Source organism: Nannobrachium achirus, assembly GCF_963921795.1.
Source record: "Nannobrachium achirus genome assembly, chromosome: 4".
In the NCBI taxonomy this organism is placed as follows: Eukaryota; Metazoa; Chordata; class Actinopteri; order Myctophiformes; family Myctophidae; genus Nannobrachium; species Nannobrachium achirus.
Genome location: NC_137813.1, coordinates 45,273,066 through 45,299,022, shown reverse-complemented (window position 1 = coordinate 45,299,022; position 25,957 = coordinate 45,273,066). Strand labels below are relative to the sequence as shown.

The 25,957-nt window shown below is 44.8% G+C and overlaps 1 protein-coding gene across 1 annotated transcript in view; it reads right to left on the bottom strand.

Moving 5' to 3' along the window:
* The window catches only part of notch3 (notch receptor 3), a gene marked incomplete at its 5' end in the record, with an annotated part of 47,468 nt that extends 24,229 nt beyond the window's left edge, over window positions 1–23,239 (bottom strand). Inside the window, 7 exons of the mRNA XM_080724886.1 lie at window positions 25–180; window positions 286–519; window positions 609–731; window positions 1,725–2,060; window positions 2,237–2,379; window positions 21,660–21,735; window positions 23,179–23,239. Of these exons, the coding sequence (XP_080581012.1) occupies window positions 25–180; window positions 286–519; window positions 609–731; window positions 1,725–2,060; window positions 2,237–2,379; window positions 21,660–21,735; window positions 23,179–23,239 (1,129 nt within the window). The remainder of the gene's footprint in view (window positions 1–24; window positions 181–285; window positions 520–608; window positions 732–1,724; window positions 2,061–2,236; window positions 2,380–21,659; window positions 21,736–23,178) is intronic.
* Window positions 23,240–25,957: the final 2,718 nt, after the last annotated feature.

The following is a 25,957-nucleotide window of genomic DNA, read 5'->3' as shown; positions in this document are numbered from 1 at the left end:
ACTTTACCATGCACCAGGACTCACCGATTGAACACTCATCCATGTCCTGATTGCAGGCACCTCCGACAAAGCCGGCAGGGCAGGTGCAGATGGCGCGGCCGTTCAGGGGGTTGGTATCACATACCGCGCCCTCGTTGCAGGGGTTACTGACGCACGCGTCATCGAGGTGGCACAGCAGACCTGATTGGGTTGGGGGGGAGAGATGTCAATATGCAAGTTCACAAATCAAACCCGACCGGATCGAGGAGAAGCCAAGGAACGGATGACCGGATCGGCTGAACTCACCAGTCTTTCCCACAGGACACTCGCAGAAAAACGACGCCACGCGGTCGTGGCAAGTGGCGCCGTTGAAGCAGACGGCGATGGCGCAGTCGTCGATGTTCTCGCTGCAGTCGTCGCCCGTCCAGCCGTTGACGCACACGCAGGTGTGGCCGCCGATCGTGTTGAAGCAGGTGCCGCCGTTGTGGCAAGCGTTGGGTTGCATGAGGCACTCGTTGACGTCCTCGGCACAGTACTGGCCTGGCGGGAGTGAAACCAAATTCATTGAGACCCACTTTACACGTTTTACGTTTCTGTTAAAACGGGTGCATAATTAAGCGCTACTGTACCTGTCCATTCTGGAGAACACTGGCAGTTGTATGTGTTGACTCCATCCACGCAAATACCTCCATTCATGCACTTGTGGCCTGGACAGTCATCCACGTTATTCTCGCAGTTGTGTCCCTCAAATCCTGAGAAAGACAAGAGTTCAGGGAGTTATGGCAGACAGTAGTGACAAACAAACAAAAGGAAGGGGCGTCCATCAGTATTGTGGAGGTGTTGACCACGCGAGAATAATATTGAAGTTGCACGACTCGTAGCCAAGATGCAGAACAAATCTATCGTAAAGAATAGAACCAGCATTCGACCACTGAGGTCTTCTTCAGCGGTCAAAATGTTGATTTTGTTCTTTACGATGTATTTGTTCTGCACTTGTGGTGACAAGTTGTGAGACAGTAATGACAGTCAGTTACTAACTTTTGGGGACATTGCTTTGACTTACTCCCCATCTCTTGTGTCAGGAGTGCACACACATAAAAGCAGTGTTTACTATACATCCGTGGGCCCCATTTCCCTCAACTAAACATGACTCAATAACCTTTACTTATATTTCCCACAGTGGCGGAGGTATTGGGCCAGAGGGGTCGGTAAAAAGATTCAGTGGGTGTCTTGACTGTTTACATCTTCTCATGGCGGGTTCCCACACCACGCCAGCACCAGGCATGACACCACTCCACTCCAGAGGTCCGCACTCCGCACTCCCCGCAGTGTTTGCTTGTTTTATAATCTCTCACAGTTTCAATGACTTCCTCTCTGGCAAGAGACATTTCCTGTCAACTCCCCGGAGCGAAACCAGAGGGCCCATAAAGTAAATTCCTCGCGCAGCGAAGAGAGCGGAGCGAAGGAGAGCGTGGGCGAGCAAGGCTCCTCAGCTCTCCCACCCTCCCACTGCGCGGCTATTAATAGCAGCCAGGAAGCTGACCTGGGACAGGGGAGTAAATCCCAGCAGCAACGCTGAGTCGCTGACACCTACGTCATCCGCTTGGGAAAACCCGAATGCCTCTACTGCTTATGCTGGGGGATCTGGGAAATACTGGTCTCTGGCCAATGCAATGACGTGCGTGCATGCGTGTGTCTCTCTGTGTGTGTGTGTGTAAGTGAACATGCTGGGAGAGCTTGTGTACCTGGCAGGCATGCACACTCGTAGGAGTGGTCACTGGTCTGTCGGCAGGTGCCCCCGTTGAGGCACTGGGAGGGGGCGCAGGGCAGCGTGGACACCTCACAAGTGCGCCCGCTGTAGCCGGGCGGGCACTGGCAGCGGAAGGACCCCTGGGTATTTAAGCAGAGGCCCCTGTTCAGGCACACGGCAGGCTTGTGGCACTCGTCAATGTCATTGCGGCAGTTCTTTCCCTGGAAGCCAGGTGGGCAGGAGCAGTTGTATTGGTTATTCCAGTTGGCACAGCGGGCGCCGTTGGCACAGGGACTCGTGGCACAGGCGTCTATGAGGGAGCAGTCTTGGCCTAGAGAATCGTGGGTGAATTGTGTTCGGTTAGAAAGGGAAACGTGGAACTCGGCTGGCGGTCATTTAGATTTTATGTACCCAGCGTGACGTTAGAGTGAAACATCTCCTCGCTGTGTGAATGCAAATGGTCAATGAGACAATTGAGCAAAATTAAATATGTTTACACAGCCGTACCTCTGTATCCTCTCTGACAAACACAGGAGTATTGTGGGATCCCCTTGGCCACCTGGCTCTTGCATGCTGCTCCGTTTAGACAAGGTGACCGGTGACAGGGGTCCATGTGCTGACAGAGAGTTCCGATGTAACCCGGCCGGCACCTGGAGAGAGCACGGACACACACACACACACACAGACGTTAGAATGGCTTTGGCGTTCCATTTAAACACAGAAAACAGGCTGACAGACTGAGGCATTTGGGACAGATCTGTGAAACTGCATCAGGCTATGCTGCAGCCAAAGCCTGTGTGCTGTAGCTGCTTTCCCACCATGTTCCTTAATATTCTGGGCTTTGGCAAGCAGGGGCCCCATGACACCTTGGCAAAGCCTGCTGCAGCTGACTCACAGCCTGGCACGAGTAGGACCTCTGGGCCCAGAGGTTGGATTGGGTGGGATTGCGAGAAAAGAAAAAGGGGAAAAAAAGTTCCCTCATAAATATTAACAATGCAATAGGTCTGTCAATAGACACACATACACGCACACACACGAACATTGCCAACAACACACAACATGTTCCTTGTTTGAAAAACAGATGGTGGCCATTTCTCTTTCGTCTTTCCATTTTTGCAGAAGAAAGACAGGACGATTCAGAGAAAATCTCCCTCTTCTCGTGTCACTTCCAGCTGGAAAGCCTCACTTTCTCCATGATCGGCTCACATTCCTGCACCATTACCGTTTTTCCGCACTCTAGCTCTCATTGCTGTCCTCGTGTATTAAAAAGAACACACCCAGAAAAGAGCCGCCCTAAAAGCCCTCGACACTGCCAAGAACATCTGACATTAGCAAGACTATTAAGACTGTGAGAGCGTATGGGAGACAAACATCACACGTAAGCACGACATCAGCGGTGGCCTTGGAATTAGTGTAAAGAGCAAAGACTGGGAAGGGACATAAAAAGGGGGTCCCTCCCCCAGTTATTGTATTCTGATAAAACACTACATTATCTTGATGAAATAGTGAGCCCTGACCTAAAAGTACAGCAGCAATGGGAGGAACACATAAACAGGGTTTCCTATGGCTCTCTCTGGGGGGGAGCTCGGACGTGGTTTGGATCGGGGGCTGTTAAGGAGGCCAACGCAGTGCAGGTAACGTTACACCCACACTGGGAGCCCCTGCCTGGGGACGGGCTCCCACTTCAAACAGGCCGTTTGATGCTGATGACAGGGCAGTGATGACTGGACTCTGGCCCTCCCTCGGGCCCTCTCTCCTCTTTCACCGGAGTGGAACCCCTGGGTAGAACCAACAATAGCTTTTCCTCTTCACTGTTATAGGAACACCAACATCACACTGTGGTGGCTCATCTTTTATTGTGCCTGGCTCCTTTGTGGCCACTCTCTCTCTCCTCCCCTTCCCTCAACCTGTTTTTATGGCTCTCAACTCGTGGCTGCTGGCCCCAAGGCTGCTCCAGGTAGCTCGACAGGATTCAGTGATCCAGCCCTACACAGTTAAATACTCAATGTCAATTTAGCTCAGAGGCCAGGCGTAGAAAAAGGAACCAAATGGACCTGTATTGGTTACAGTTGTACACTTTAACAAAAGGATAAATTCACAATGGGGGATTTTACTGTGTGGCTAAGAGCTGAGGTGGCCTGCTAACTGGTTCCTACAGACTTCTCTGCTCTGGTTCAGAAAAACAAAAGGGTGCTCAGTTTTCTTTCTTTTCTTTTTTTTGAGACAGGGAAGCCACAGTGCCGAGCATTGAACAGACAGGCCACAAAGGCATACCCACAAGAATGTTCCCCCATGCAGAAAGAAAGGAAAATGGCAAAAAGAGAGGTCTTTATCTAAGTCTTTATCTAACAATTGATCAAGTACAGATGTTGGATGCAATAAAACATCACTGCAGAGGTATGGTGTTAAAGTCAGTCAGAAGTCAGTACTGCGGGAGTGAAGCATGGTCAGACTTTTATTAAGAAAGTTACATTGGAACATGCCCGTGTTGAACATGCCTGTGTTGATTTCATGCAGAGTAATATGCCAATCTTAACTACTTGAACCCCATCATCCCTATTCCTAGCAAATATAGCAGATCTACTCTACAACTCTGAGCTTGTAGATCTGCTCTTCTTGTAAAAGAGATTTGGTGTAGACTGACAAAAGCGGTTCAAGTAACAGTCGCAACTCAGGTCTGTTAGACTAGAGGGTTTACGTTGTTAAAGTAGCACCGAGAGAATTTCGGTGAAGGTTCCTCCATGTGTTCTAAAACAGACGTTTTAGAACGTAGTACTGACGACTAAGGTGTCAATATAGTTGGTGCGGGTGCACCCTAGCCTTTTCTACGGTGACCAATTCTTCCAGTCATTATGGTCGGTAGACTCTGTGTACATGGCAGCCTTCACAGCAGGGCAGGCCACACTGTGTAGAATACAAGAGTTCATTCCAAGCCTACATTTTGAATACTCATCTCATGTGAATGCACATGACTTGAAACGAGAAAATTCATATTCATGTATGCTCTGATGAAGGTCTTATTGTCCTTCTGACGCAAGTGATTTCACTCAGTTTTCATAGGTGACAGGCAGGGGCAATCATGATCAAGTGGGGGCAGGCCTTGGTACGCACGAGGCCCGCCCCCACTCGACCATGATTGGAGGAAGGCCCCACTCTATCCTGATTGGAGGAAAACTTGTCACCCAGTGACAACAGTTTTTTTTTTAAACAGTTTTTGTCTCCTCACAGGACATAAGGCTGAAGTCCAAATATGGACCAAACACTCTAGTAACTAGTACCATCAGAACATAGACCCATTTGTTATTATTTGAAATCAAATGAAATCACTTACCCTACCTTTAACATGTCGTTATACAGAAGTAGTCTCACTAAGTTGAAACCCCACTTTCAATGAAACAGGTAAACCCGGGTCAGTGCTGTAATCACTTCAATTATGAACGCCAATCGAGTTAATTGCAATAACCTGATTATTCCCAGTAATCAGGGGTATTAGTGTGCATGTAAAACACACTAGCCTCACTTACTACAGCTACTCTTCCAGTTACCAAAGCCCCCCCCCCCCCCCCCCCAATGCAACACACACACACACACACACACACACACACACACACACACACACACACACACACACACACACACACACACACACACACACACACACACACACACACACACACACACACACACACACACACACACACACACACACACACACACAGAGAGGTCAGATGTCAAAGGTCTCCAGTCTGATTGTGATGATAATGTCAGTCAGGCTGCAGTGGGGAGCGGAGCGGGGGTGGGGGTGGGGCCAGGGTTGGGGGGTGTCTGCTGCTGCGGGGAGAAAATGTCTTTGGAGGGTGGGGTTGTCGGAGTGCAGGAGGAGGGGTCTGGTTCATAGAGAATGTCATGTCATATTTCCTGTAATCCCTCGTCTCCTGCTCTGAAAACACTCACGCTCGCTCCGAATCCCAGATCCCCGTTGCCCCGGCAACCTCACAGATGAACGAGCAAGCCTGACACCCTACCAATCACCCCCCCTCCCCCCCCCCCCCTCCTCCCCCCTCCAGCCTTGGTCCCCTTGGCTATTTGTCATGGCTTGGCTGGGTTTATTTAGAGGCAAATTAACTATGTCTGGAATCTAGGGTGTCACCAAAAAAACAAAACAAAAAAAAGAAACAGTCGCGGCACAAAGAGGTCTCTTTGGAGGGAACTGGGGATGTAAACTACTTCAGAAAGTACAACACAGACGACAGTCAAACCCTCCGAGGTCCATTCTACGCTGTGGCCGTTTGACTGGGGCGCAGAATAACTTACGGCTCCTTCTAGGAAGTGCTGTGCATGCATGCATGCATGTACGCCTGTGTTAGCGTCAGCGTCGCGAGTGAATAAGAGCGGGTTAGTCGCACTTGGATCTTGGAACCGGAGCAGGCAAAGGATATGTCAACGCGAGTGTGAAGACGAGACGATAAAGTATGGATATTTATGAGGTGGAGGATTTCAAAGAATTCGGGTGTCTGGAAGAAAAAGTGTGTGACTAAACAATCTTGAGTGTGTCTAAACACACTTGAAAATGTGCCAGTGTGCGTAATGTGTATGTCTGTCCACAGTACAATCCAGAGTGTTTTGTTTTAAAGCTGCGGTCCGTAAGATGCCTGCGTCCTACCCGGGATTCAAACCCACCGTAGCTACTGCACAAAACCAGGGGTCTTCAACGTTTTCAGGCCAAGGACCCCTTAGTCAAGAGAGAGATGAAGCAGGGACCCCCACAACCTTTTCATAGATTCCATATTGTTTCATCGTTTTAGACAGGCACAATCGTCAGTGTATTTTGGATTCATGTGAATTTGTGTTTTCAGATATTTAACCCTCTGAACCGTTGATACTTAATACACTTGACCTTTCACTCTGTTCTTAAGTCCCTTAGTTCCCCTCTACACCAAACCTCTTTGGCGGAAATAGCCGATCTACAAGCTCACAAGTCACAACGCCTCGCAGTGCGAGGCGTTGTGAGCTTGTAGATCTGCTATTTTTGGCCAAAGTTCTGAACGCTAGGGTTCAAGTGGTTAATATAAAAAAGGAGAAAAAGGTTTCTATCACACAAAGATTTGGAGGACCCCTGTAGTAACTCTGAGGACCCCCTGGCAAGACCCTTGGCATAAACCCATTTTGGCAGGGGAGATATTACACTTTGTCATGCAATACTTCTTGTCGACCAGTAGTGGTCCTATTTAAATTTCCCAACAGAAGAGCGGGGACACCACTACCAGCAACCACAGTTGTGCTAGTTATATTGTTGTTGTGCTAGTTATAATCTACCATAGAGAATTGGTTAAAAAACACCAAAACAAAAGTTATGGATTGCAGCTTGACCCCTGAACGTGCAAAATCGACCCGCATTGGTTTTTCCTGTGGACAGATTTACACTGTGTGAACGTGCATAATGAGCTGTGAGAATGGCCATAAGAGGGAACACTGGAGAAGTTATTTGTCCTCCCTACAAACACACATTGGCTCGGGCAGCCAAAACACATTCTTTTGTCTAGACCTGTACCATTGCCAATATGCTACTCCCATAATAACGCATAAGTCTAAAGAGCTCTATCAGCGCAGAGGCTGTGGGAGAGACGCTACTTTGTCCTGCTGCACCTGAGAGTAGCCTTATCAGACTCTTTACAACCTTGTGGATTCCACTGGCTCTGGGAACAGCGGGGCAGGAACTGTACTTTCGACGTTGGGGCCAGGCCCCTGTTTCAATGGTGTAAAGTAACAAAGTACCTTTACTCAAGTACTGTACGTAATTACCCGTATTTTCCGGACTATAAGGCGCACTTAAAAGCCTTTAATTTTCTCAAAAAACTACAGTGCGCCTTATAGTCCAGTGCGCCTTATATATGGATCATTCATTGACATTGACATTCCCTTTAGCACAGCTCCATCTGTTGGATGCATAACGCAACGGTAGCGTCTATTATGTGCGCCTTATAGTCAGGTGCGCCTTACATATGAAAACAGTTTGAAAATAGACCATTCATTGACAGTGCGCCTTATAGTCAGGTGCGCCTTATAGTCCAGAAAATACTGTACAATTTTGACTGAGGTATTTCCAGTTTTCAGTACCTTTCCTTCTAATCCGCTACATCTCAAGAGGCAAATATTGTACATTTACTCAACTACAATTATTTGAAAACTTTAGTTACCTTGCAGGTATAAATGATACCATTAGAAAACATACATTAACCACTTTAGCCCTATTTTATACCTAGGCTAACGCATCACATCGCGACGCTTTGTGAGCTTGTAGGTCTGCCACTTTCAAACATTTTGTACTTTTACTTTTGGTACTCTTTTGACGCAAATACTTTCATACCTTTATTCAAGTACATTTTGATTTCCATCTACATGGCGGTATTGATACTTTTACTCAAGCAAAGAACGCGAGTACTTTTAATCACCGCTGCCCTGTTTGTGGTGAACGTGGAAGGCAGGTGTGAGCCGCCTCTTGTGCAACACTAGGCCCCTGAGTCACAGTTTGAGAGCGTCGACTTCTGACCTCTTGAGGAAGAGAGTGTACTAGACTGGGAAGGGTGGGGGAGGGGAGGGGAGGGGAGGGGAAGGGAAGGGAGGGGAGGGGAGGGGAGGCAGCCAGAGGTTGGATGGCCAGGGTGGGTAATCTCTATAGGATGGGACGATATATGAAAATCTCATATCACGATTATTGTGACCAAAGAAATCACGATTTACTATATTATCGCGATAAAAAAACAACAACATCCATTATCCTGGGGCGGAACATTTGCCAGAAAATAGCAGATCTATAGCAGCTCACAACGTGTTGCGACGTGTTGTGAGCTTGTAGATCGGCAATTTTTTGCCAAAGACATAGAGAGTGAAAAAAAAACTGTATCAAGTATGTATATTATAAGTACCTATTACCAATTCTAGAGGGTTTAAGTGGTACCGAATAAGCAGCTCGGCAAATAAAAAGGTGAATTGACCCCAGTGCATGATGGAGGACGATATCATGATGAATTAAATCTCCACGATACCATTATCGGTGAGTGTTTTTTATCATGATAAACGATAATATCGCTTATCGTGTTGTGAGCTTGTAGATCGGCATTTTTTTGCCAAAGACATTTGATAGAGTGAAAAAAAGACTGTATCAAGTATGTATATTATAAGTACCTATTACCAATTCTAGAGGGTTTAAGTGGTACAGAATAAGCAGCTCGGCAAATAAAAAGCATGATGGAGGACGATATCACAATGAATTAAATCTCCACAATACGATTATCGGTGAGTGTTTTTTTATCATGATAAACGATAATATAGCTTATCGTCCCATCCCTAGAGTGTACCAGACTGGGAAGGGTGGGAGGAGAGGAGGGGAGGGGGGGGGGGAGGGGAGGGGAGGGGAGGGGAGGCAGGGAGGCTGCAAGAGGGGATGGCCAGGGTGGGTAATCTCCTCACGTCACAACACACATGAAGGCCTCCACCAGCTGCAGGCCCGGCACCACGCATCTGTCCACATCTGTCAGCGAGACTCTGGGCGTCTGGCATCTTGGCTGCTCTCTTGCCATGCTTTCACGCTAGAACAGCGCGGCCATTGTGCTCAGAAGAGCAGAGACAGAGACCAACCAACAACACACTTGGAGGCCACCACAGCGCGCGCTCGTGCACACACACACACACACACACACACACACACACACACACACACACACACACACACACACACACACACACACACACACACACACACACACACACACACACACACACACACACACACACACACACACACACACACACACACACACACACACACACACACACACACACACACGCGAGAGATACGGAGGACTTCGTAGACATTTGCATGCAATGCGCGTTACTCTACACACAGCATTAAGCAAAAAAGGCAACCACTGCAAAGCAAACAACACTGTTCACACATGCACCAATCACAACACGCCCAAACACAAGCAAAAACTTACAACCAGCTTTAGCTTCTGTGTGGAAGAAGGGTAGCATTGTGAGCACCGCAAGAGGGTGTGGGGATCCACTGGGAAATTACAAAACAAGGGAGAATGAGAGCACAACAATGACATCAGTTTGACACCTTCATAAAAATGATCCTCGTGAAAGCTCCCGCGTAGGAAGTGCTGCCTTGTAACACTTGACTTCAGACATACCGCCAGTCTGCTGTCAGTTCTATTGTGTTCTTGTTGCAACTGTGCGGTTCCCCCGCCGATAAAAAAAACCTTTTGATTTATGTGTGTGAATCTTGCCACTCGTACCGCGGCGTAACACAATGCCACTTTTCCTGTGCTCTGGGTCATGTGTGGCAGGTAACCCGAGCTCATCCCCTCTCAGACAATAGCTGCTACTCAGCCCAGGGGTCAGAGGGCAGCTCACCTGTGGAAAGAGGAGGCTGTAATCTCGGACACGGTTCATACACACAGTCATGGTCCACAAAGTAATAACTACAGAGCTAGCCCCCGCACCAGGAACTGAGCGACATTCCTACGACAAACGAACAGTAAAACAAAACAAAAAACAGAACGAGACGCCGACCTACATCGGTAATCTTCTCATTCAGAATGGAAATGCAACCTCTCTGGGTTAATACCTAATGGAACTTTTAATTTTAAAAAAATCATATCCCCCATTTCCTAAAAGCCCCACATGCAGGAACAAACCCCAATTCTGACGGTGCCATGGCATTGGTCCGAAATCTCATTGTTCCTACATCCCATTAGTCAGAATCTGGTGACGTTAACCTGGTGAAAAATACTATGCCTAAACCTAACCTCAGTAAAACTATGCCTAAACCAAACCCTAACCTCAGTAAAACTATGCCTAAGCCTAAACCCTAAATCCTAAGCCTATCTAAATTCGAACTAATGAGATGTAGGACTAATGAGATTTGGGACTTATGGGCAGTCCCCCATTCTGCCAGACTCTATCCATACTGCCATCACATTGCCAACAGCAGCCCATCCACCCCCACCCTGGCCTGAACAGCGTCTCTTCTACCCCTCAGCTCTCCTCGACTCAACTCTCTCCTTTCTCAGCTAAAGAGCCAGGTTTGGGGTTTGGTAGTGGTAGTGGTGTGGTGGTGGTGGCGGTGGAGGGGGGGGGTTGTGGCCCAAATAAAAGAGCTAAAGTAGTCAGAACCCCTTTGTGTGAAGGTGGGGGTGGGGTGGCGTTGGGGGGGCAGTGACCCAAACAGCCAGTCTTTCAGGCCTGGGCTTACACGGACCAACAGGCCTGGGCTGTAACCTGGCAACAGTAACCCATGGTAGGACAGAGGGAAAGGGGGGGGGGTTGTCAGACAGGGTTCCATGAGGACAGTTGGGGCACTTGAGAGGACAGATCCCTTTGCATATGCAGGTAGCACTCAGCGCAGTGTGGGACCAATTCAAACCCATAATGGAGTACGATCACTCCTAAAAAAAGCAGTGTGTATTAAGCATTTCACAGTTTAAAGTCCAACATTTAATAGAAGAATGGTGCTTAGACAGACAATGGAGGTATTGAAATGTCCTCCTGAGGGAGGCTGTTTTGTGCCCCCCCCCCCTCTCTCCACTGCATGAATATTAACCATGTGAACATCAAGACAATTAACCTTCCCTTAGAGGAAACTAAATATGAATCTATGCAGAAAAGTAAGGCACTAAAAAGGCAGGTTCACTCTTCACCTCAGAGAGATGTGTGTGCACTCACGCACTCAGCGTATTACTCTACATAATACTGTATAGATAGACTATATCGCCGTTGTCGGGTGGAAACCTTGTATGTCCAAAACCGTTCATTTTGTATTTATCATTTCAAAAATGAACTAAACTAGTGAAAACAGACGATCTACAAGCACACAACTTGAGTGCTTGTAGATCTGCTGTTTTCACTACTTTTGTGCGACGGCCTTGTATGATGAAGCAGGGCTTTACTTATGAAAAAACATACACATTTTAAACTTGGAGATACAAGGTTTCTGCCCGTCGACAGTGACAATATACTTGTACACTCTACATGCATAGGAGTATTACTTGCACACTCTACAAGCATACAGGCCTAAGTAAAGGTATTTCCCTGACTTTGGGGAATGCTTGCCACTGTGAAATTTTGCACCTTGATGCAAGAAAAAAGTCTGCTTGCTAAACAAACAATTACTTATGCTGTGCTGCAACTGATCCGACAATAAATTAAGAGCACACTTGTACTCCACATTTCTGTTGATACACTATCTGCACAAATGTGCCTAAAATGTCAACAGATTTATGGAAAAATACTCCCTGACATATTTGAAATAGCACAGCCTTTGCCTATAACCACATTGCATGAATCCCAGGGTTGAGGTCTCTCAGAGCATTCTTCAATGAACTCGACCACAAAAAACCCCACCCCACCACCTAAACTGAACCAGACTTCTGGAGAACTTTGAAATTTTAAAGAAAGGTTTTTCACCCAAACATAAAAGATCCAGCGCCTTGGCATTTCTCCAATATTTTGGCCCATGTCCAATTACATACTTTCTAAAATGACATTACCATCACAAAGGATATGACGCGTCTGGGGCTTTCCAGCCGGTGTCCATATGGTTGATCAATTCACAGTGAATAATCTGCCCGCAATATTAATATGGAGTAAGTCAACGTGGAACTGTATCTTGAAAGAACCCACACGGACAGTTTGCCAATGTTGACAGAAGCTGTCATACAAATTGACCGAGAGCTGTTTGCACAAAGTCTCACACATATCCGCGGTCCTGAAAGACCCGGGTTTGTTTATAGGGCACTGGCAAACTTCTACAGCGATAAGCTACGGGAAGAATGCTTGGAAAACTGCCAAGGAATGTCCATTATCTCTGACCACTGTCACCCATAAACCACTGGAAGAGTTTACGATGAAGGTGGTGGTCGTCTCTTATCTCCTCAAACATCTTTAGTTAACCCCAAAACAGATAACTTCCAATGTGGTAATTTAACTACATTTCCCAAGTTGTGACTAAGGGCCCTCTCTTGCGCGCCAACTTACCCCCAAACAAATGTTTTGCTATTTTGATAAACATTTTAAAACAGTTCAAATAGCCAATTTAAAGGCTCACAACATGTCGATGTAGATTGGCTAATTGAACCATTTCAAAATGTTTTTCAAACTAGAAAAACATGGCTAATAGGTTTAGGCATAAGAGGCACGGCGGCACGCAAGATAGGGCCCTAAGTGTATCCATTGCCTGATGTGGGTGTTGCATTAGGGAGATGGTAAATATCGCCAGCCGCCAGGCTAAATCAACACGTTTCTGGAAAAAACTGTGATTCCCTTCCTGCAGCATTCCCAGAAAAGAGCCCATCCCTTCCTCTTCATGCCAGGGTGGGAGAAACGGGGGGAATCCGGCTGGGTTGTGAGGACCGACCTCAGTTATTCCAATCAGCCATGCTGCCTACATGTGTCTTTAGAAGTCATTGTCTCCCAGATGAGGACAAACAGTCAAGGGATAAGACTTCAGACGGAGGCTTATCCCTATCTAAGCATGAGGTTCAGACATACGCAGGCTACCAAAAGAACTAATAATACACAAATCATGGCGTTTCCTTCCTCTGCCGGCTACATGGTAATGGAAAGTCTGACAATTATTATCTAGCAAAGCTGTGTGCGCGACTGCGCGTGGGTGTGTGCGCGTGTATGCGTGCGTGCGTGCGTGCATGTGTGTGTGTGTGTGTGTGTGTGTGTGTGTGTGTGTTCACACATTTGCACTTGGGCCTTTCCAAGTTCAAGCCATAAATCTTGGGGACAGCAGTCGAACAGTAGAAATGCAAGCATGTGTGGTTAGAAACACGCACGGAATCAAATGTGAAAAAGCATGAGAATGTCGATAGAGTATGGAGACTGGTGCGTTGAATAAGCTGCTTAAGCTGCCGAAATAGATGGGATGTACGTAGCAAGAGAGGTCAGAAGGCACCACTTCCTGTGATGGGGCCTGGGAAACGCAAATCCTGGTCGCCAGTCATGACCCAGGATAAGTGGGGACGACAATATCCGCCTCACCCCCCTATCATGGTTTGACCTAAAGTCACATACTGCTCATCTCTCGTCTGATGACAGCCCTGCAAAGGCTGGGCGATATGGAAACATCACAATATTTGACTAAATGTTAAAAAAGGGGGGAAAAAAAGCAGATTTGTAAGTAGATCAGCTATTTCTGAACATTTTTGACGATTTTGTGAAAGTATCAAATGAGGCTTAAAGTAGTTATTTATGTTCTATCAATAACAACCCACGAAGCCTTGAATTCATGGAGATTTCTTTAGTTTTTGTCGCATTCCTAAGCCAATCATTTGATGACAGGCGGAGTCTCCTATTGACTGATGACCAGATCATCAAATTATTGGCTCAGGAATGTGACGAAAACGAACCAAATGTCCATGAACTCAAGCCAGGCTTCATGGGGTGTGTAATTGATAGAAAATAAATCATTTCAATCTAGTGTTTAGAAGGAGGAAAAGACAACACTAAATGCCATATCACGATATTCTATATCCCAAATCCCAGATGACATCTCATATCACAATATTGATAATATCGTCATTGTCGGGTGGAAACCTTGTATGTCCAAAACCTTTCGTTTTGTATTTATCATTTTAAAAACGATCTAAAAACAGCCGATCTACAAGCACACGATGTAGATCAGCTGTCTTCACTACCTCTCTGTGACTGCCTTGTGTGATGAAGCAGGGCTTTGCTTTGTGAAAAAAAGTACAAATTTGAAACTCGGAGATACGAGGTTTCTGCCCGACAACGGCGATATATTGCCCAGCACTGGGCCCTACTGATCCAAACCCAGTTCCACGCTCCATCAGTTGTCCAACTGGACACAGCCATGATGGATGGCTCCATCTGCCTGTCAGGACAACATGACTGATATGCTCTATATGTTGGCTCACAAAATGGCCAGAGGTAACTAATTGCAAGTCAAACAAGTCATTCCAAAACGTCCCATTCTCGGAGAGACTAGGTTGATGGCATTGTCTGGGGCATTCCTGAGCGCGCTGCCAGGGTGAACTGATGGGGAGGCTGCACGGTACAATAACCTGAAAGCAACAGGGGGGCAGGAGGAATCTTACTAAGCATTCCTCGCCTAAGCCACCATAAAGACACCAAAGACAACACTAGCCCTGAGGTGCTCCGAGACCAAGGCAACAATATAATCAGTGTCTCTCTTTGATGCCATCTCTCAGTAAATATGTCCCGCGGAATGTGTGCAAAATCAGCCCTTCAAGGAGGAGAAAACTAAGCTAGCTCAGGAGGAGCAATGCATCAGAGAGATTTAGACTAGATATACTAGAGATATAAAGTGAATGTAGAATCAATTAGAGCTGGAGCATTGAAACCGAAAGGTATGAAAACCAATATATAGAACCAATAACTGACTTAATAACTGAATTATCAAGAAGCACAGTTTTGTTTATATATTTATCTAGTAACGAATCCTACATGAAAAAAAGAAATGTATTTTTTATTATACACTAAATTGATTATTCTGATAAACCACTTGTACGTTGCACTTGTACAATGGCGGTGTACAATAACACCTGATCTATAAGCTCACAATGCTTCGTATGCCGATGTGTTGTGAGCATGTAGATCTGCTATTTTCACTAGTCATTTTATGAAAATATTTGTTCATTAATCATAAAATCGTGGCAAATAATGAAATAATCATGATTTGAAGCGTTATCGACCAGCCCTAGATCAAATAAGTCAACTCGAGAATGAGTCCTGCTCGCTAAATCTAAAATCAATATTAAGCCGAAACAAGCAAATGTTTGCTCTTCTGCAGACATTTGTTGTTACTTATGAGCAAGATATTTATTTTATACCAGTAAGACGCCCTAAGGGCGAGAAGGGCGAGGTCGTGCACATGGGCGCGTGCAGACAGCTGGGCGAGCGCTGGCACTTTGGCATGGGATCAACTTTGACCAAAAAATGCACAGACCTGGTTTGTTGTTTAAATTGGACAAAATGTGGCCATATTTTCCCAAATATGGGGATGACTGACTGACTGTCTGTCTGGCATAGATGTTTGATGTGATAGACCACATGAGATTGACACAATATGTCCATCCATAGAAGGGCATTCCCAGATATGGGCTTAATATTGATGACATCAGGGATCTCCATATATGGGCATAAAAGGGCTAAGGACGGAATTAATTTGTAAGTGTGACTCGGGTTGGGGTAATTGATATGCAGCACAATGTAATGCTTATTATGTGCGGATTGTGCGCCAATGGCGCCGGGCAGTGGAGATTGTAGTTGTTTGGACATTTCTAAGCCTGAGAATTATAGTTGATTTGTAGGGGACCTTTTATTTTCTTACACTTTGGATAAATTAGTACTTTTTCCACTGTCAGTTGATGCTTCGTAACCATACGAGTAAAAACACCAGATCTGTTTGTTTTTTGTGAGACAGTTCAAAAGTCTATTTTGAATGGGAATAAATCTTCATGACCCAGGAGGCGTGTTTTTCGACGCCAGACTTCGGTACACTAAAGGTATAGTCATCCCCACAGCATCCATATGAGGTATTTGGTGAAATATATCATGATATTTAATATTGTCGATGTTGCCTCTAGTCCCAGAAGTGATGCAAATTACACACAAACATAATACTTTCACAGAGAGATAACAGCACTGCACTGGCTTGTGTGTCTGCTCCCTATCAAACTCAAAGCCGTCTTCCTCCATCTAGTCCGAAGAGGCTGGGAGCTGCCATAGGGGTCATTAAAACACAACACTCACAATTTATAGGCTCACTCAGTTACTGAGGTCAAGGGCAGGACATTAATAACATACAGAGGGCCACTGTATCCAATCCGCTGGGCCTCACACAGTGAAAAACATTCTCTGTCATTTCCATTCAGTGCAGAAGAAGTGATGGGAACGAGTTGCTCATAATCTGTGATTTGTGTGAGATTTGAGAGACAGAGGCAGAGAGATGAGCCATTGGAGTCAGACAACACGCAGAGACAAAGAGGGGTCCGTGTTGCTGTTGCACTGTGAGAGAGGGACCATGTGCCCGGGGAGACCCGTGGGCTACAGGCTCCATTGCGCCACGAGCTTGTCTCTCGCAGCATGGGGGCAGCAGACTACTCAATGGCAGCACCTGGCCTTACGCTTCCCTTTTGTCAAAATCTGACTTCACTGGATTACCATCACAACATCCACCAGCTGTCCTCTACGCAACCCCCACCCCGCTCAGCCCCCTTATACCCCATCACCACCCTCCGCCCGATTCTTCCAGCTGGATCCTCTCTGAATGACACCCTCTCAATCTGCCTAATTATCTCCCCTCCAGGCTTGCCACCAAGGCCCTCACCAGGGCAGCACATTCCACACACAGGGCGGAGCTGAAGGGGCCCTTGGCTCTTCAACTGGACTTCCTGACTGCTCACCTAGCCAGCTTCACTGTCAGTAACACGCTCGCTGCTTCACTGTCAAGTGCAAAAACTTGCCCTGTGGACTCCAGGAGTCTGTGACATGAGAAGAGCACGGGACAAATATATTCTACATACTTTCCCCATGTTGGGGCCACTTTGTCACCCAGGCCTGCCACTGGTCACTCAGTGGTATAGCAGCTCATGCTACAGACAAAGTTACAAACAAACAAACATACGCACTCAGTCACGCATAGGACACAGTGTGACCACCACTCAAAAACAACTGCAAGTAGCATAACCTAAAACCGATATATCACCTTTAATGGAATTATTAATGTAATACATGCCCATTTTTGTCAAACTTATCTCACGCCCTAACCCTAGGTGTATTTTTCATATTTATTTAACAGTATTGCTCAATATTGCTGCAAAAACATTTCCTGGATGTCACTGACTCACAGACAGTGGCCTCCCTCGTCAAATTTCCTCTGAAGTGAAATGGCTGATACATATGGAGAAAAGAGGACAATCCCTGTAGTACATCATAGGTGGTGATAGATATGTTTGAAAAGTTGGGGCGTGAATCCTTTAACATTCCATTAAAGGATCATTACATGATATTAGTTTTAAGTTATGCTATTGCAGTTTGTTTTTTAAATCAAAATAAAGATTCTTGACTAATCCTATGCACCAGTGCTGTTGTCCAGCTAACACCACTATAGAAATGTGTAAACATATTGTTGGAATCACAGGACGACCATAATATATCTCATTCATGACTCCCATGCACAATCAAAAGATCAAACTGAAAAGAATTTACCATTTTCTAACGTTTGAACACCAAATTAAATTAAGGCTCAGGTTTTCTCAGTGTACTTGGCCTAGGACATACATGGGCAACTGGCGGCCGTGGGCCACATGCGGCCCTCACCTTTACTTAATGCGGCCCGCTGGTTAATACCGGAATACTGATATATTATTTATTTCAGCTGTTACTATTCCAAACATGACCTGCTTTAATTCCGTCAGTCTATATTAGTAGCTTAATGACTAGTATAGTAGTATTAAAATGTATTTTTTTTATGTCCAGTGTAGGTATTTGTATTTAGGTTCATAGAGTCAACATGAATATATAACTAAATGTGTTTGAAATTAAATCAAAATGTTACATTTCAGGATTCCAATTAAAAAGTAACAAAACTAAAATAGGATTCCAATTCAAAAGAAGCAAAAATAGCCGATCTAGAAGCTCGTTTTGAGCTTGTATATCTGCTATTTTTGCTTCTTTTGTATGAGATACTAGACAAAGTAGGAAGTAGCAATATGCAATGTGGCCCTCCGGAGTGAAGGTGGAAATATAGTGGCCCTCGCCATCATCAAAGTTGCCCAACCCTGGCCTAGGACAATAGCTTTGACAGCTACATTGAGAATAACAGATACAGATACCACATCTATGCAATGAAATGCACCTGCTTGTTCACCTTGCATGGATGGAGGCGACATCATCACACTGTTTGTTCACTACAACCCTTACTTTACAGAGGATTACTCTGTAATCTCCTATCAGTAACTCTGGCCAGAGACCTTTACTCAGTTATGTGAGGAGTGTGCTGCTACCGCTAGCACAGACAGGAAAACAAAACACCAAGTGACTTGGTCGGGAAAAATAAGATTCAGACAAAGACAGGTTTGTGAGGTTTTCCTACGCTACGGGCAAAGTGTAGTATTAATTTCTTGTTTGCCAACATGACAGAAGATACATTGGTATCTGGGGCAGGGACAATGACATTTGCCATACACACTAAATATTAGCGTCACATGAGAATTTACTTGCCGCGAGTCAAAGAAAATAACACCCTTGGTTGCGCAACTTCAGAGCACCTCTATAATATCTTTATACTGAACTAAAATCACCCGCGAATTTAAAGCACATCTCAAGTATTCCACCACCGGCTCTCCAAAATTCCAAATCGTATGCCAGTTACCAAGGTATCTATATCTGCATTTTCTTGCTTTGTTTCTGCTCTATATCTGCCTCACTTTGCCGTGGCCATTCTTCTCTCCCCCGTCTCTGGATGGTGCCAGGTTACATCCAGGTATCTGGTGGAAGAAAGGATCTTTTCTGCTGCTTTTGGATCTCCTGTTACGCCAGGCTCCCATGGGAAGGGGTGGGGTGGCTCCACCACTCACCTCTCTAGGACTGGTCTGGCCGCTCTCATGTTTGTGGCCCATCAGGGGTGTCGCACCAAATTCGGGGGCCCCGGGTACAAGGATCCACTGTGTGGGGGCCCCTGTGCTTTAACTGTTGAAAAATAGCAGATATACAAGCTCACAGCGCGGCACCGAGTGCCACGCTGCGAGCTTGTAGATCTGCTATTTTTTTGAAAAGTCGTGAAAATCTTTGAATATTTCAAATCCTTTTAAGGTTTTTTTCTTTTTTTAAATCTATGTTTCGATGTCAGTGGCGCTCAAACGATCAAAATGTGAAGGACCCCAAAAATGATATGTTTTTGGCCACGGACCTCCATCTCAAAATATTTAGTTCCAGGGACCCCCCCAGAAGCAACATTTTAGTTCCAAATGTTCGCTTAAAAAATACATATATTCAAAGATTTGCACACATTTTCACGACTTTTCAAAAAATAGCAGATCTACAAGCTCGCAGCGTGGCACTCGGTGCCGCGCTGTGAGCTTGTATATCTGCTATTTTTCAATAGCTAAAGTATAAAATAATTAAGGCCCCTCCACACCACCTTGGGCCCTAGTAACCCAGTCCCACCCCTTGTGACGCCCCTGTGGCCCATGCTCCGCTCCGCTCCGCTCCACTGCCCTGCCCTGCCATGGTACTCTCACCACGCTGTGTGGTATGACATTTGGTGTCCCCTTTCCATTGGAAATCCCTTCCTCGCACTTTAGTGCTTCTTGTCGTTGGCACCGAGCCAGCCACAGTAATTACACATGAAAGGCTCCCACACCCCTCATATATGCACGCATCCATGTACACAACACGCACATGAGAAAATGCAATGCATGAACTCAGTACAGAGTATTTGGTAGATACCATGATCAAATCAAGTCTTGAGATCAATGTATACACCTAATCGAAGTTGCTGTAGTATTTCACCAGAGTAACGATAAGAATTGGGGGGTACACTGCCACTGGTACGAAAATAAAATGATTTGTTCAGCAAAATTTGTATGAACAGAGACTTGTAACATCTGTATTTATAAAAGCATAATCACCGCTTATAAGCTATGATTATATATTTACTTCAGCACACTTGGCTTTAGCTAATGATTGAAAAATAGAAACTTGTGGGCGGTAGCCACCAGTTCTAAATGTATTTGAGTTACTCATTGGCTATCCACACACCGCTGTAGCTATTGAAATGTTATAATAAGACATGGGTCCTTCATGTGATACATTTATTAAGATGCTTTGCATCAACGTCTACTTTTGACCTAGGTAGTAGGGTCAAGGTTGGAGAGTCGACAAGCCAATAAAAACACACATTTACTGTACTGGAGGGAAGCAGCTGACAGCCAAGTGGTTATTGTTTCACCAATAGTACAGTGCTACAGTCTACCCTTCTAAAGGACTCATGAATATTTCCTTGGCTAAATGCTCAAATGACCCCCAGGCAAGCAACTGTAGGCTATTCAGCTCAGCTATTGAAATAGTCTCCCAGACATACCCCCCAAAAACAAAGAACCTCATCCCTGTGAAATGATGGGAGCTCAAAATGTCAAAAAATGGAGGGAAACTAAAAGAAAACAACTGCTAATTCTACTGGCCATTAAACTTAAACCTGCCTGAACAACGTAATGTCTAAGTCAGGGAAATGGCTCATGGTACCAGGAACAAAAAATGTAGCCATGCTGTGTGAGTATAGCTTAATACCGTAATTTATGTTTAACAAAGCTCTTCAACAGGTGCAAGAGAAATGAATGTGTCAGCCAGACATGTTGAGGCTGGTTGGTGCAACCTGCCTTAAAACTCACATGTGCCAAGTAGAGCTAGTCAATTAGAGAGACCCATCTTACATCACGTTTAACAAGATCTGATTCATCATCACCGATACCAACCAATTGACACAATCTATGGGCTGGGTTTGAGTGTTGTCAGACAAACAGTGAACACACTTCGATAACTTTAGGGACTTTGAGGTGCCCCAACACAGAGTTTCTCAAACATTCAAATTCCAAGGTCTCCCCTTAACTCTGACCGTGTACAAATGGAACCAAATGGACCCGTTAGGGTTCATTTGGTTCCATTTGTACACTGTCAGAGTTACAGACTTGTAAGGGTCAATTTAGACACCCCTAAAGGAACCCACAGAGTCCCTGGAATCCACTTTGAGAACCACTGCCCCAACATATTGGGTTCATGTTGAATGAATCAAGCCATATTTTTCAATGCAGTGGCTATTCCTGAAAAGAAACGTCAGAGGTCAAGCTTACAGACGATATCCAAGTGTTACACTTACATGCACCGAGGAGATGATGAGTCTATGCATGTCCCTCCATTTTCACAGGGCCTGTGTGTATCCAAGCAGTGAAACCCTGTGGAGACACAAGACATTAATTAAAGGGGACATTGACTGGCGCTCCACAGGTTGATGCCAAATTACTTGAGGTCATCCAACATGGATTACATAGATAGATCATTCAGAGCTGGCCTAAGAAGAGTGTGGTGGGCCTAGACAGACGTGTACAGTTGTTTTTAATCTTCTGGTGCCTAATAGTTAACCCCTGTAGATTTGTTTTAATCTATAATGCGTTTGGTAGAATGTGTCTTATCTAGCCTATTTTGTAGACACAAAACGATACTATTGTTTCTTGACTACTTTCTCAACAAACACTTTTCTCCATTTGCCAACACAATTTATAATATGGTATTTTATTTTTCTGTGTCATTATTACAGTCGAGTCAGTTAACTAAAATGCCTTTCTAATGGAACTTTAAAAGTCAATCCAATATATTTGTTACAAACAGCACAGTACTGGTGTTTGTGGTATTTAGTGCAGTTAGTAGGCTATCTTGTTCTGGCTGTCATTACAAGATACTTTTTTAAATTGTTTAGAGCTCTTTGTTGGGAAAAAAAAAGAAAGGGAGGGGGGTAAGTTCTGGCTCATCGCCCCTTCATTAACAAATTCTCACCCTGCCCCCACAAATCATTCAGGACACGAACAAATTATTAGGCCTGAAAGTGCTAAGTCTAAGCAACATACACATTTAAAATAAACCAAAAACGGGAGGGGGAATAAAAAAAAAATATATATATATAGACTACATCTCATTTCAGAGGTTTGTTTAGAATAGGCCAACGTGGGGATGGGGGAGCTGTGATTGCCGCTGCTGTTGCAGTGCAGCTCAACTGAAGTGCGCTGGTGTTTGTTCGCTCCCACGGTGCAGTGATCCTCAGCCTCTGTGAGAGAAGCCAGAGGCACAGGCAGCAGAACCCCAGAAACACTGGCAGATGGTCAGAGATGCAATCTGTAAGGCAAAACCTATTTCCTACTCAACCTCACCATGTCACAAACTCTTATTTAGCGTTCATGAGAGGAGTTGACATGTGAATGCATGCAAACTAAAACTCTTCTCCCATGGCCATCATCACACTTGTTGGCTGTCTCCCGAGTTGAAGAAGGGAAACTGCCCCCACAATGCAACTTGACGGGGGGCGAAATCCCAATTTCTTAGCCGTATGCTGTTATCTCTTGAAATCAGAACCTCAAACCACTTGAACTTTGCCCGTCAGAATCACCACTTTATTATTGCCTGTTAGGCTGTTTAAATAAACTCAATCTGAACTGTAAAGCTGGCGAAAGGCAGTGGAGAGCCATGCTGGAGGAGTAGTGCGCACCGGCGGCGATCATTAAAAGGACAGTGTTATCACCGGACAATGGGGCTCCGCTTGTCTGTCCAGACATGTCTAGCTAAAGTGGGAAAAACACGCCACTTGTAAACACAGAGGAAGCTTTAAAAAGGTTGTAGCGGCTTACCTTCACCATCATGAATAAACAATAAAAATACAAAGATTATCCATGGAATATTCCCTTCCATTTCGGTGGAAAAGTTTCCAGCGCTTCTGTGGCGATATTAGCAGTAATACATCCTTTGGGAAGTTCACAAAAAGATAGGAAGGTTCCGAGATGGACAGGGAATCTTCATTAAGTTTGTTTTGTAGCGAAAAAACCAAGCGCAAAAAAATTAAAACTCCCCGAAAGTGTATGTCCAAGTCCCGTAGTGATATATCCAGTCCGCAGCACGGGCACGGCTGCTGTGCGTCTTGGTAAACCTCCTCAAACTTTTGAAAAACTTTCTTTCACTCACACTCACTCTGCTCCGAGGTGGTATTACTCCGCCTCCTTTCCCATTCTCACCACCCCTTCTGAGGGGACAGCTATTAGGCCCATTCCGCGCAAGACATAGTCCTCAGTCAATTCAAGCTAGTTTATGAAAAATAAATAAATGTCCGCATATTTGACACCAGATATAGTAGGTCTGACAAACTAAAATGCAGTACAAATAGAAGCTCGATATTTTTTTTAAGTCAAGTGATATGACAGCTGGCTATGACAAAACATGACCTGTTAAAGTTACAATTCTTCATTTTGTCATCTTGAGTTTATGTGTATGGTTCATTTCCAATTCACCCATTAATTGTGTGAATTAAGAGTCATTTCAATAACAAATGGAATTGAATACAGGGTGGGAAACTTGCTGATGCCACAATTCAAGACCTGCCTCACTGTTATTAAATCATTATTTCAAACTGAAACTCAGCTTCATTGACATGTCGCATGTTTACACCAAAGGGAGTGGGTGAATCGGGTGGTTATGATTTAGTGCAAGCTCCCCATGACAGCAGTTACATTGTTGAATAAGAATAAAAGTGTTAAGAACGTGTGCATTCAAGTATTATATGTATCAATAGAGTAGGCATATACAGGTATACAGTGCTGAGATTCAGACAAATAATATAGCAGGTGTAAATATACAGTGTTCCCCAAATTTCTAATAGATTATTTTCTACATAAAATAAATGAGGATGCAATGTCAGATATTTGTAAAATTGTATGATATTTACGGCATATATGCTATCTTAGAGGCCAGCCAGCTTTGTATGATTAAAGATAGCATACAGGCTACTAGCTGTCTTAGTGTGAGGGAAACAACAAAAGCAAGAAATGTCCCCAAAACCAAACATTCTCATGGAAAACAAAATATAAATAAATATATATAACTCTCAAGGTCCCAACTTATATTATGAATATCAAACATTTGGATTTTGCATTATATATACCAGGGGTCTTCAATATTTTCAGGCCAAGGACCCCTTTGCTGAGAGAGAGATGAAGCAGGGACCCCCACTACGTATATAAAATTGTGTTGCAGATTAAAAATGTTCATAGATTTCTTAGACAGGTTAGACTTGTTTGACAGAACTATCATCAGTCTAGGTTGTTGGCTTAATGTGTATTTTAGAAGTTCCTATCACACAAAGATTTGGAGGACCCCCTCCCTGTAGTAACTCTGAGGATCCCCTAGGGGTCCCGGACCCCCTGTTGAAGACCCCTGATATATACCAAAATATATCTGAATATAAAACCACCATATTGGTTTTGAATAGGTGATTTTCTTATTATCCACTTAAAAAGTTACTTTTAAAAAGAAAAAAAGTAATTCATGTTAACACATAGGTGGAACAAGCCTCTGTGCTATGGTAGTCAGAGTCACCCATATATTTAGACCGGAGTGTGTCTGTGCAAACAAAACGTGTTTGTTTGTGTGTTTACATTTGATGCATCACTGATAAGAGACTGAACGCTGTTTGCATAATGGAAATGAGTGCGACATTCTGCTATTGGCACCGCACATTGCTCACACTGTCTTTCTTTTCCTTTTAGCCTATGGCGGTGGACTGGTTTTCTGCAGCCTGCATATAGAGCTTTGGTTGTTCTGCAGCAGCAAGCGGAGCCAGTCGCTTACAAGAGACAATAGCCTTGATTTGAATAATAAAAGGAGACCGGCATTATGACACAGTTTCTCTCTGCAGGGAATAGAGATCGAGGGGGCAGCGTTCTAATATTCAAGGACACCCCCCCTTCCCAAAACTCCCACCCCCCCCAAACTCCTTCACCCCACAATTTTTGGTCCTGGCCTTGAATAAATTACAAGCATGGGTAAGGCCATTAATGTAGCAAGCTGGTTGGGAGCGAAGTTCGTTAGGGCCTGTGACGTCATCTATAGGGGCCGGTGAAAAGAGCTTGTTAGGCCCACCAGACACCTGCCTAATTTGGCACCCTGAAATAAAAGTTCTGCAACAGTTTCATTGGCTGTTTTCCAAAACTTGTGTGTATATAGTGGCATAATATGGTTTTCTAGTTCCGCACTTGGATATAACAAGCAACAGATGGAAGATCCTCCTTTAAGTCTCAGCTGTAAATGTGATTCAGAACTTCATCCATTATCCAACCCTATATATCAGTGTTTATAGTCCATCAGCATGTGAAAAACATATGCTATATGTTTCGTGTGAAACAAGTAGACATAAAAAGCTGTGTTTTCATCTGGTCTTAAGTAACTCAAGAGGTTGTGGTTGGTAGATCCCTCTACTCTAAGCTGATTTCTGGCAGGTATTGGAGGTGTTCTGAGTCTTCCAGTTGGAGGTAGTCCCAGAGAAGGATATCTCACATTGTTTTGCAACTAGAGTTGTGTCTCTTCACGGCTTCATAACATTCTACAGTAGCTGTTGCTCTTGTCTGGCAAAGAGGTCTC